Here is a 13,563-nt window from a genome sequence, read left to right on the forward strand (position 1 = left end):
TCTCATTTTTCCTTTTTGTTTATATTGAAAAGAAAAACTCACCCATCCCCAATTACTCTCTTTCTCTGCCATGAACTAAATCTATTCTTACTGCTGCAACTTTCAGAGCGTGTGTAGTGTATCTCTTTACCCTTTACTACTGTTAACTCTGTGTGTGTATTGCAGTCCATACTGCTTTTTGGGATTGACCCTTTGTTTCTTCTTATCTGATTTATCAACAAATGGAGCCTCGACCTCAACACACACCTCTCAAGATTGCCCGTTTTGCAGACTTGGGTACCTTTTTACCATCTTTCTACTCTCAAAAAATTTGATTATCATCCATTGGTAACTTTCTTTCTCTCTTTTTTGCAGGAATTGGACTTAGAGATTTGGGTGATTCCTGGAACATGGAGAGTGGTATGTTGAGTGGAGGAGGAGGAGATGGGTCGCCTCCAGTCGGGCTAGGTCTGGAGCTTGGACGTGGGTCTAGTCATAGACCAACCGGATTCACAAAATCATGTGGGTTCATAGTTTTTCAGTTGCAGGAACTACAGCTTCAATCTCTCATATACAAGTACATGGAAGCTGGTCTACCTGTCCCTAATCACCTTCTTCTCCCTATTTGGAAAAGTGTTGCCGGTTCTCTTGGCGGCATCCACGGCAGCCCTTATCAACTCTACTCCGGATGTAAGTACCCAAAACCATCTCCCTAGTACTGTATATGTATATTTTTTTATTGGTTAATTACTTTGTTGGATGTTGGTCCAGTTTTGGGTTGTGGGTCATTGCACTTGGAGTACAAGAATGGAATCGATCCAGAGCCAGGAAGATGTAGACGTACAGATGGGAAGAAATGGAGGTGCAGCAAAGAAGCTGTCCTGGATCACAAATACTGCGAGCGACACATGCACCGAGGCCGTCAGCGTTCAAAAAAGCTAGTGGAGACTTCTGAAGCTACCACCAGAAGTCGTATTAGCCATGTAAATGCCGACACCAACCTTTCCATTTCTCTGCAACTCGACAGCAGCAGTAGTAACAGTAATAATGGCAGCAACCTCTCTTCTTCCGGCTTCATTGGTTTCTCTCCAAAGAGTGTTCTTCGAGGAAGCAATCGAAAATCTGAATCATCACTGCAATTTCATTGATTTTAGGAGCAAAAAGAGAGAGTTTTGATTTGGTGTAATGTTTGAGATGTGAGAGACATTAATGGTGTTTGTAGTTTAGTTGGATTGCTTGGTGAAAAGGGGAGTGAGCAGCAGTGATGATGATGGGCTCCATTGGGTTGGATGCGTGGCAATAGTTTGCAGTTAATTTTGGTGCTGTCGCTCTTTTTTAATGTCGTCGTTGAATGATATAACAAACTTTCTCTGTGTTAGTGTATAATCTCTACTTCTTTAACCTAAATCATTTCGTAACTTCTACATATGATGATTTTGATATTCATATATTTTCCAATTTTATTATTTTCAACAATAGCAATGCCAAATGAATTCCTTTGGCATGTGTGTTCAACTATTGGAAACACCCAACTTTGTCATACGAGACCTTTTACATGTACGCATTTAATATGAGTTAGTTTATTTGATTTGAAAACTTTAAAATTGAACTCAATTCGGTTGAAAAATTCATGAGTTTAAAATGATCAAAAATCAAAATTAAAGTTCTACTTTAGCTAGAAAAATCTTAAACTTAAAATTTGTCAGATTTAGTTCAATTAAACTTTGATTTTGAGTTCGGTTCAAATTTTAGCTCGAACATGAAGTTTAAGTATGTGAGAATAATATACAATTTATATATATTTAAAATTAAATTAAAATTTTAGTATATTATTGTTTGATTTACTCATGTGCTTTTGGAATCGAGTATCAAATGACTCGTTTTATTTTATTAAAAAAAATGAGTTGAATTTGAGTTCAAGTCAAGTTTATTTCGATCGAATATTTATTAAATTTTGTTTAAATAAAATTTAAATAACTTATTATATATCTCGTTTCATTTACAACATATTTAGCCTACTCATTGTCAATGCACTAAATGAAGGGTACTATGTGTTTCGAGAGAAATGGCTCAATACTTCAGAATTATCATGATACTTGACGATATTACTCCTTTCAAGTGAAGTTGCTTCTTTAAGTAAAATGGTTTCGTATTTGAAAAAAGTTCAACATGTATTAGATAACGATCGAATTCAATGAGTATTATGGTTTTAACACCTAAAAATATAATGTCGAAAACGTTAAACACTTATTTTTAATAAAAAATAAACAAATATCTAAAGTTAACTTAAGAATACTTATTTTTATATTAATCCTTTGAAAAACTTATATATTTAATAACTAAATCTTCGTTTAACACCTCATCCTGCAGATAACCCAACTTCCTCCTCTTATATATACAAATAATTTATGTTCATAACTATAAAGTTGATTTAAAAAATCCAAAATAAAAATATACAAAAATAATTTATGAAATAAGTCGTCCAGCCTATTTCTATTGGTAACTTAACCATGTAATATTTTAACAACATTACATTTCACATGACACATAATATCCATAATAGAGGCAGCTACTAAGCCGTCCAAAGCTTGGCCCAAGGATTTTCCATTTGAATCAAGTCTTGCCCTATCTCCTCAGTTGACTTTAGCTTAATTTATGGGACGAGATTTGGGAAAATTAATCCTTATCCGCCTAAAAGAGGCACTATAATTTATCCAAATAATAATAACAGCACGAACTCAATAATAAGGAATTGTTATTATTTTTTTAGGATCGTGGAACACCAAAAATATTTGGAATATGAGAGGTTGATCACGTGACAAAGAAAATATACAATTGGAATTATGTGGCCTTTAAATGATTGGACGTAAAGGTTTAAGATTAACCTACGCTATTAAATAAGATTAGACGCCTTTCGGCTAAATCATGGGTCTAATCATCTAGTAATAGTAGGTAAAAATTTAATTAATTAATTGAAATAGAAGAGCAAAAGGGTCAGGATTCAGAATCAGATCATAGTTTTGCTTGCTGCTAATCCATCACCGACAACACTCCCCCAACTTTAAAACTCCTTTCACCACCAAATCTAGTTGGATTATTCTCTCCTAATCCAACTCTTCCCGTTTCTCTACTTTTTTCTAATCTAAATCTGCGCCTTCAGATTGGATCATTTCCTTCACTCTTTCAGATCTACCCAGCCACAGCCAAAAAATAAAAAAAGAATTCTTTTTATTATTATTGGGAGAGAGCGGATAAAACCCACGTAAAAAAAAATCCAAGTTTGAGTCTTTGAGGTTGCCAATTTTACGGTCATCCCGAAAGACCCAAAATGGTGGAAGCGCAGACATGGACGACAAGACGGATGAGCAACCCAAGACTGGACTCAACGGCCACTGCCGACCACGAGGTTTTGGACATTCCGCTGACTCCAACTGCTGATGTTAGGAACAGCATCCACACCGTTGGATCCCATCTCTCTCCTAACCTTTTAACGGCACTGATCATCGGCTCCTAGTTCATGTCCAACATTGGGGTCCTTTTACTCAACAAGTATCTCCTCAGCTTCTATGGCTACCGTTATCCAATCTTCCTCACCATGCTTCACATGATCTCGTGTGCTTGTTACAGCTACGTGGCCATAAACTTACTCAAAATAGTTCCAAGGCAACACATTTTGTCGAGGAAGCAGTTCCTCAAGATCTTTGCTCTGAGCCTCATCTTTTGTTTCTCCGTCGTGTGTGGGAACACTTCTTTAAGGTACATCCCTGTGTCGTTTAACCAAGCTATTGGTGCTACGACGCCTTTCTTTACCGCCGTTTTCGCTTTCCTAATTACTTGCAAGAAGGAATCCGCCGAGGTTTATTTCGCTCTTCTGCCTGTGGTCTGTGGGATCGTTTTGGCGAGTAACAGCGAGCCCTTGTTTAATCTCTTTGGCTTCTTGATTTGCATTGGTTCAACCGCTGGTCGTGCTCTGAAATCTGTGGTTCAAGGGATCTTGTTAACCAGCGAAGCCGAGAAGCTACATTCGATGAACCTGTTGTTGTATATGGCGCCTATGGCCGCCATGATTCTGCTACCATTTACTCTATACATCGAAGGGAACATTGCGAAAGTCGCATTAGAGAAAGCAAGAGTGATGCTTTCATCATTTTCTTATGAGAAAATAATCTCAATTATAAAAAATATCTTATAATATACGATTTTAATCAAATTTTTTTAGATTTATCAAAATGACCAACTAAATCATAATGCGATCGATAATTCGCAATGCGATCTCCGGTATCGCAAATCAGTTTCCAGATTTGCAATGCGATTCTAACTATCGCATTGCGATTTTCTAAATTCGCGTTGTGATTTTCCTAAATCGCAATGCGAATACGTAAATCGTAATACGAATACGTAAATCGCAACGCGAATCTGGCTATCGCAATGCGATTTACATAGCGTCATTCGTATCCAACGAGTATTTTTTTTTCAAATTCTAAACACGACTATATTAATATATCATAACACTGAACCGTCCACAGTATATCCTGTAATCGCAACTCATAACCTAAAACCCTAAATCACAACTCAGTCTCATCTCCATCTCCCACTCTCTAAGGCGACATCCGTCCCCATCTCCGACGAAATCAGTCCCCATCTCCGACGATATCAGTCTCCATCTCCGACGAAATCATTCACGGTCAGAAATGGAAAATCAACCAAATCAACCACCGAGGGTTAGTTTTTTTAATTATTTTTATTTTTAAATTTTTGCATTATTATTAGGTTTTTCATATTGAAATTGGTGATAAGTTTACTGGTGTTTTCAATAATAGATTAACCATTTCACTTAGATTGTTTATTATATTTATATGATTGCTACCAATACTGCTAAACTGTTTAGTCTTTAACCGTGTGAAGTTAGTATTTGTCTTTGTTTTGTCTTTTGGTTGAAGTAATGCAATCCATTCAAGTTTCTTTCAATTTTAGTATTTGAAACCGAGAATGACTATCGCAATGCGATTCTGTCGTTGCGATTTTCATTTTGCGTTGCGATAGTTAAATTCGCGTTGCGATAGTCAAATTCGCGTTGCGATAGTCATTTTCGTGTTGCGATTTTAAGTTTCAGAAACTATTCTTCTTCTGCAAATTGAAACTTGAATGAATTGCATTACTTCAATCAAAAAACAAAGACAAATACTAAATTCACAGTGTTGCAAATTTAAGTTTGAAGAATAAACTACTACTCTTTATGTTTATTGTTCTTGTTATATCTTCACAGTGTAGTTTTTGGTATATCTAACTTGGTATGTTTATTGTTTTTGCAGAACTTTTATTCAGCTCAATTGACCTTAAGAAATAAAGTAAGCCTGGCCAAAACAATTGCGTCGAAGCTTTCACCTGCACAAAGAAAAATATTTGAGGATACTTGCTTCGGGCCATGGCTGAAAGTACAACATCCGGGTAGAGATGCTATGTTGACCCATCTGTTTCTTCAAACCATGACTAGCGATCTACCAGAGACTATACAACGTCGTGATGAAGAGATATGATTTGATTTTCCACCGGCGTATATGTGTTTTGGGCGGGAGGAGTTTTGCTTAATCACCGGTCTACGCTTCGGACACGATGATGTAGATCGATACACTAGACATATTACCCGCCTATCATGGTTTTCCTGGGTTTTTCCTGAGCTGTCAACGGAGAAGTCGAATTTACACGTGGAAGACTTGACGAGATTATTGAATAAGAAAGATGGTTTTACTCGGATGGATGACGTCGATGTTGTCCGAGTATGCCTTCTAATACTTTTGCAAGTCGGTTTTTTAGGTAGAGAGGCCCGACAACCTATTCCTAATGATCTAATTAAATTGGTAGATGACCTAAATGCATGGAACATGTTTCCGTGGGGTTCGTATCTATGGAAAGCTACATGGAATAAGTTGTCGTCTGCCTTTGATGATTGGAAAATTTTGCGTGGCGATGGTTCCAAATACACTTTGTCAGGCTTTATTTGGGCCTTTAAGGTAATACTTTTTATATAATGTTTCTAAAATTATAATTAATTCTTTAACAATTACTAATGTTTGTTATTATATTGTTTGTAGATTTGGATATTTGAGTCATTTCCCGCCATGCAGACATATGCATTAAAAACTTCTAATGATATTCCTAGGTCTATTTCCTGGAAGAGGAAACGGTCATTGCAACAATGGGAAGATTTACTACTGTATACTACAATAAATAATATAAGTTAACACAAATACTACCATATGTTTATAAACAAGTTATTATTAGTACACGTTTAACTTTGTTTGAGCTTTTATATTGTTAGGAGGCCAACACTCCATTACAGAGGCTGACACCCACGGAAGCTGAGCTTGCCACTGATTGGTGGTAAGCTAGCAAGCGTTTTTTTGATGGCACGGATGATGAGCAACCACCACTTCGAGAGCCATCACCTCACCCAGAGCCATCACCTGATCGACCCGAATATACACCTCCACAACAAGAGTCATCACCTATTCTGTCACATCATCGAGCCTCTTCTCCATCATCACCTCATGATAGGCGACCGAAAAAGATACCACGACGTTTATCTCCATGTTCTCCACCTCCACCTCCACCTCCACGGGATGAGTTAGGAGAGTTACGTAATGAGGTCAATGCCTTGCGTGAGGAGGTCGGTACTTTACGCGATGACAATGGTGCATGGCGTGTTGAGGTGTCTACTTTACGTGGTGAGGTAACAGCTCTACGTGAGATTGTAGCATCGTTGCAGAACGAGGTTCATACTCTATGCAACGAGGTAAGTTTAATATTTTTCATAATTAACTTGATGATAAATTTACTCGTAATTTCACTTAGATTGCTTAGTAAATTCATTCGGTTGCTGCCAATACTGTTTAACTGTTTATTCTTTAACCCTGTGAAGTTAGTATTTGTTTTTGGTTGTCTTTTGGTTAAAGTAATGCAATCTATTCAAGTTTCAATTTGCAGAAGAAGAATAGTTTACTATCACAATGCGAAAATGACTATCGCAACGCGAAAATGACTATCACAACGAGAGAATCGCAATGCGAAATGAAAATCGCAACAACAAAGTCGCAACGCAAAAATGACTATCGCAATGCGAAAATGACTATCGCAATGCGAATTTGACTATCGCAACGAAAGAATCGCAATGTGAAATAAAAATCGCATTGCGATTCTCTCGTTGCGATAGTCAAATTCGCTTTGCGATAGTTAAATTCGCATTGCGATAGTCATTTTCGCATTGCGATAGTCATTTTCGCGTTGTGATTTTAAGTTTTAGATTCTATTCTTCTTCTGCAAATTGAAACTTGAATGAATTGCATTACTTCAACCAAAAGACAAATACTAACTTCACAGTGTTGAAAATTTAAGTTTCAAGAATAAACTACTACTCTTTTATGTTGTCATTGAACCTGCACTAAACCTATATGTTGTCCTTTTAAATGTTTATATAAGTGCTTACTTCTGGAATGTTATCTGATGCATTTTGTGAACAATGATATAATAATGACTTGGATGAATACCGTGCAAGTTTGAAATATATTTGTCTTTGTTTTCACTGTTTAATATCATGTCTGTTTATTTACTGATTTATGTATTAATTTATTTTTAGCGGCCCGCTAAGGTGGATGCTCTACGTCGGGTTTTTCTTGCAAGACGGAGTTCACGTATCGACGGTGTGCACGTGCCATTACGTCTCCGTTCACCCCAATAGTGCAAAGAATCCGTAAGAAAAAGCCCGACTCACCTGTCATCGTTCAAGAGGCCTCCCCTATCGTTCAAGAGGCCCCTATCATCCCTCAAGAGTCCCCTCCCACCGTTCAAGAGGCCACTGTCATCGTTGAAGAGGTCCCTCCCAACATTCTAGAGCCCGATTCACACGGCGTAATATATCGAATTATTGAGAAGCCCCTTCACGTGCCGGACATGATGGATGACTGTTGGCTTTCGTATAAGTTACCAGCCAGTACCATTCCGGCAGATGAAGTGGAGAGGAAACAACTACCGTAAACAATTCTGGATAATACCCTTTGGACTAAGATCGCAGTTGATTTTTATCTACATGAGCGGAGCCAAGGGTGTTACGCTGACATATACAAACTCAACGATGATATGCATTTATTGATTGAACGGTCTTGGTGGGGTGTATTATTAGGGGTTGAAGACAACAGCTATTTCGATGGAGGGGTAAGTCTTATATTTCTTCTTATATTTCAGTTTGATTAATTTTTTTTAAAATTTATGTAATTCACTAATATATGTCTTTTTTTGTAAAACAACATATTGATGCATGGGTGACACGCCTTCTAATTGTAAGGAAATTGAAGAAAAATATAAAAAAACGCTATATACAATTATGCCGACGTCTTTTCACGTAGTTCACTTGAAGAATCAACGACAGGAATCATATGTGTTGGCTAATGGACAAGCTAAACTTTATTAGCATGGTGGGAAGTCGATAAGGTTAGTATTTATTTATTTAAATATTTTAAAGGTGTTCATAAATAAGTGCGCAATTTGAATTATTACATTTCGATGCAAGTGTTTATCCCTGTTTTGAAACGTACTAATTGGCTTCTCGTCAAGCTTCAGCTCCCATCCCTAAAGACAATAGTATATGACAGCATGATAAATTACATATCATTGTCTGATTTGAGAGATATTATTAAGGGATGGAGCTCTCATTTGACTAAATTCTTGGATGCAATTAATTATTGGACTAATTCTGGAAACAAGAAGCCAAAGAAGTTCAATTTTACAGTTATCAGAGACGAGACCGCGCCACAACAAAGGAAGGAAGCCAGAGGGGATTGTGGTCCTCTCGTATGCATGTGCTTGGAGCGTTTGACGACAGGAAGTACACAGTTTCTACCTCCCACCGATAGAGATAGAGGTGCAGTAGGCTTGTGGTTTCGGCATTTTATGGCTAGAACGATATATGCGAGACGCTGCCTACCTGCATCCGCGTTATGAAAGTGTCCATAAACAATTTGTAAGTCAAATGCAAGTGTTGTTAAACATATATACTCTTTTTGGTTTGAAAATGTTTGGTTAAGTAGCTATAATTCAATAATTTGTTGTTTGTATGTTTTAGATGTGTAGAAAGTGTTGTTGATTCAATGTTTGGTTTCTGCAGGTTAATCCTGAAGTGAGCTACGTGAAATGGATGTATAGGTGCAAAAGTTGATTCAATAATTGATGAGGAAATAATTCTTCTTATTATTTTTTGATTGTTTAATTGATTTGTAAAAGATGATTTATAAATGTTGATTTATTCAATTGATGTGTACATAATTATTATTTGTGATTGTTTAATTGATTGAAATGTAATAGTTGATTTGTTGATTTCAATCTGCATTATGTTGAATGCAAAACAGACTATCGCAACGAGAGAATCGCAATGCGAAAATGAAAATCGCAATGCGAAACTAAATTCGCGTTGCGATTTTTATTTTTGCATTGCGATTCTCTCGTTGTGATTTTCATTTCGCATTGCGATAGTCATTTCCGCGTTGCGATAGTCAATTCCGCGTTGCGATAGTCATTTCCATGTTGCGATAGTCATATTCGCGTTGCGATTTTCGCGTTGCGATAGTCAAATGAATGTCTAATAAGTGATAACAACTGAACATATCATAGCAATGTTCAAACTCAAGTTACTAATACATGCCTAACTGAAAATGTTAAAAGTTCACACATAATATACACATAATAGAACGTTTGCATTTAAAAATCACCTAAGTTAACAGTCCCAAAAGGTGAAGCCGGTTGTGATTGGGATTTTGATGAGGATCTATATTTTGGTAGAGGAAAATATGATTGTGATGGCACTGGTGATCCACATGTCAACCTTGTATGATCACTTTCCTTGCACCGACTACATGTCGATCTCTTCTTCTCTTCACCCTTAGACGGTATACGATCGTGACTTTTTGGTCGGCCAGGTAGTCTTCTGTCCATGGCTGGTGGCAAAACTGTTTGTAAGTCATCTGGTATGTCCCACTCCGAAGGATGTAGAATAGGGTAGACAATCTCGACATAAGTCTGTCGATATACTTCTGTAGTGTAGCAATCCATAGCGTATGCGCTTGAATCATCTTGGTTTAGATGAAGAGCAACTTTTATAACATGGCCACACGGATAACCAGATGTTTGCCATTTCATACAACTACACGTCTTTGCATTTATATCGATAAGCCCATTTAAGTTATTATCCAGTACTTCAAACAAAGTGTTTGAACATGGTTCAACTCTCCCTGACGTTGACTTCACAACACGTTTCGTTATCTTTTTTTCAGTCCATGGTGTAACACGATGTTCCAATGTTCTTGTAAATTTAAATAAATAATACTTAGTAAAATATATGATAAGTTACGAATTTAAAGAAATAATACCTGCATGGTTTCTTTTCTTGTAGTACCACTGTTGAATAGAGGCTCAAAAAAACTCCATTAACATAGTAATGAGTAATTTCCGGGAATGACGACTTAGAGCGTTGATTGATTCTGCACTATTAGACGTCATGAAACTATATCTTGCTCCAAGTTGATGTACTCTTGACCATCTTTCAAACCCGACACCTTCTAGTGTTTGAGCACACTGAGGCAAAACACGTCTTAAACAGTTTATATGCTTATTAAAATCCACTTCCCGATAAGCTTTTTCAGCCTTCCAGTATGTCCATTTGTGATTTTTTATACCAGCAGACCTTGATTTTAGATTTCTATACAAATGAACACCACAAAGTCCATGAAAAGCATCTGGGAAACACCTTCTAACAGCGTTGTCAATTGAGTTTGCCCTATCAGATATGATTGTCAGATTGCTAATAGAACCTATGCAATCCCTAAGATGCCCCATAAACCATGTCTATGAATCAGAGGTTTCAGATTTGCCAACCCCGTAAGCTATTGGCAGTATCCCATTGTTAGCATCCATGGCTACTGCTAATAAGTTTACTCCAAGGTATCGACCTTTTAAATGTGCTCCGTCAACTATAATAACTGGGCGCATGCAAGTAATAAACGAACGTATCTACAAAATCATATACACAAGAAATATAATCATTTAAATGTGAAATGTATGTACAAAAATGAGTCAACAAAATTATATTGATTTACTAACCGCAACACCAATGGCGATAAACAGCAACTCAAAGCGTCCATCTCTATCTGTTTTGATATGAGTTACCGACCCATGATTTTTGCAGCTTTAAATTGTGACAATAAGCCAGCAGTTGGGCAAACGATGCTTCTGGCGACCCACTCAACAATTCCAAGGCATAACATTTGGCTCTCCAAGCTTAAGAATATAAGATACTAATCTTGAACCGAGCATTCATGTCAGTCATAATTTCATGTCCCCGATATACCCTGCCATTCAAAAACATTAACTCAGCCAGAAAACCACCCAACACATTTTTGTTTGCCTGTCTATGGTGAGGAAAAACTTGGGTTCTTGAACATGTATGTTTATCAATAAAAGTCCTAACTTGAAATATTTCGCAATCTTTTATCCTCTTTGCAATCATACGCCACATACAGTTTTTGTCAATCATACACCTTGTTTCGAAACGATCTTTGCTTGATTTGTTAACTTTTAGTTGATAGCCATCTTCCACACATTTCGTATACAAAGCTATCTTCAAGTCTTCCTTTGTATCAAAACAATCATCTTTCTTGATACGAATAATTTTTGTGTAACAATCAACTGCTATCTTTACCAACTCTTCTTCCGGTATCTGAAGTAATTCTGGCATATTCCAGTTATACTCCCGTGGCATTTTCTTCGGGGACTTTTCTTTGGGGATTTCTTCTTCTTCGTTTTCTTCTTCAGGGTTATATGAATTACAGAATGAATGTTCAACATGTTCATTTACAGTCGTAACTTCCTCCTCATTATCATCAATAACATCTTCCTCGGCAACGGCTGTTTCATCATCAAAATTCGGGTATTGACCAATATTAAAATCATTACATGCAGGGTCTGTTTCTTCTTCTGAAAAATCATCAAAATCCGAGTATTGACCAAGATCAAAGTCCGGGTATTGACCAAAGATCAAATTTCGAATACTGACTAGTACTCACAATTTTTTTCTGTTGGCTCATCATCGTCTAACTGGTCAATACGAAAACCGGAATTTGGTACTGAAAGTTGATTGGGATTTGGATTAGGGAAATGTTATGGGTTTTGAGATTGTGTTTGGTATTGGAAATGTGGTGAAACAATATTTGTTTGGTGATGAAATTGTGGTGGAACCATTAAATTTTGAGCACCATAAACTGGGGTTGAAAAACTTAGTTGATTACTACCCGCTACTGACCCAACTTCACTACTTCTAGGTTCAACAACATACAATGTAACATCATCACTTGAAACACTAATGTAAGCAATAAATCGTTCAACATCTTCATTGTCGGTTAACAAATAAACTTTACCATTTCTCTGATAAGATAACCTAAATCCACTTAGGGGCTCTAAATTCAATTTATTTGCAACACGTAACATTATAGTTTCATAAGTTAACTTTTTTAATGACAGTTTTAGTTGAAGATTCATGGGTAAAGGCATATATTGTAAAACACCATGAACATTCTCCCATGACCCTCCAAAACACAAATCTATCCAAAACATGATCAACATTAGATGATTTCATTATTGTAAATTAATTTACTAAACAAACGAGCTGCGAAACTAAAACCTGTTGCCGGATGGGGAAGGATGTCGTTGGATATAGGAACGGATGTCGTCGGAGAGAGTGATAGATGGAGATGGAATGAGTTGCGATTTAGGGATTTAGGTTATGAGTTGCTGCTGCTGCGTAGTTATATACCCAAAACATTTGTGTTGCGAAACTAAAACCTGTTGCGAATTCAGAAATCGAGTTGCGAATTTGAAATTCAGTATTGCGATAGTCAGAATCTCGTTGCGATAGTCAGATTCGCGTTGCGATTTACATATTCGCATTGCAATTTACGTATTCGCATTGCGATTTACGTATTTGCATTGTGATTTACGTATTCGCATTGCGATTTACGTATTCGCATTGCGAATTAGGAAAATCGCAACGCGAATTTGGAAAATCGCAATGCGATAGTCAGAATCGCGTTGCGAATCTGGAAACTGATTTGCGATACCGGAGATTGCGTTGCGATTTAGTTGGTCATTTTGTCAAATCTAAAAAAAGTTAGTTAAAAAATCGTATATTATAAGGCATTTTTGGTCACTGAAGTTATTTTCTCTTTTCTTATTGCTAGGGAATGCCACGGTGGCCTATGTGGTGAATTTGACAAATTTTTTGGTCACCAAGCATACAAGTGCCCTTACGTTGCAGGTTTTAGGCAATGCCAAAGCTGCATTGGCAGCGTTCGTGTCGGTTATGATCTTTAGGAATCCGGTGACTGTGATGGGGATGACCGGATTCGCGGTTACAATCATGGGAGTGGTGCTTTACAGTGAGGCAAAGAAGAGATCTAAGGCACAGCTAGCAACGAATTGACAATAATAAAGTCCAAAAGACAAGATTAGATTCTTTTTTGATTGTCCTTTGACACTGGCCTTTTT

General features: G+C 37.0%; 1 protein-coding gene across 1 annotated transcript; it reads left to right on the forward strand.

Moving 5' to 3' along the window:
* Window positions 1-187: 187 nt before the first annotated feature.
* Window positions 188-13,498, forward strand: LOC120193630 (growth-regulating factor 10-like). Its single transcript, XM_039196076.1, has 5 exons — window positions 188-276; window positions 355-669; window positions 751-925; window positions 6,562-6,590; window positions 13,257-13,498. Exons 1-5 carry the CDS (start codon window positions 222-224, stop codon window positions 13,496-13,498), a joined length of 816 nt encoding a protein of 271 aa, XP_039052007.1. The 5' UTR covers window positions 188-221.
* Window positions 13,499-13,563: the final 65 nt, after the last annotated feature.

This window comes from Hibiscus syriacus, unplaced genomic scaffold, assembly GCF_006381635.1.
Source record: "Hibiscus syriacus cultivar Baekdansim isolate YM2019G1 unplaced genomic scaffold, ASM638163v2 tig00116996_pilon, whole genome shotgun sequence".
In the NCBI taxonomy this organism is placed as follows: domain Eukaryota; kingdom Viridiplantae; phylum Streptophyta; class Magnoliopsida; order Malvales; family Malvaceae; genus Hibiscus; species Hibiscus syriacus.

Excerpts from the sequence above, each read along its gene's own strand:
- LOC120193630 (XM_039196076.1), top strand. The coding sequence starts at position 222 with ATGGAGCCTCGACCTCAACACACACCTCTCAAGATTGCCCGTTTTGCA. Across the intron at positions 277-354 it reads TGCCCGTTTTGCAGACTTGG|GAATTGGACTTAGAGATTTG; the intron begins GTACCTTTTTAC and ends TCTTTTTTGCAG. Across the intron at positions 926-6,561 it reads CGTTCAAAAAAGCTAGTGGA|ATCTCCATGTTCTCCACCTC; the intron begins GACTTCTGAAGC and ends ACCACGACGTTT.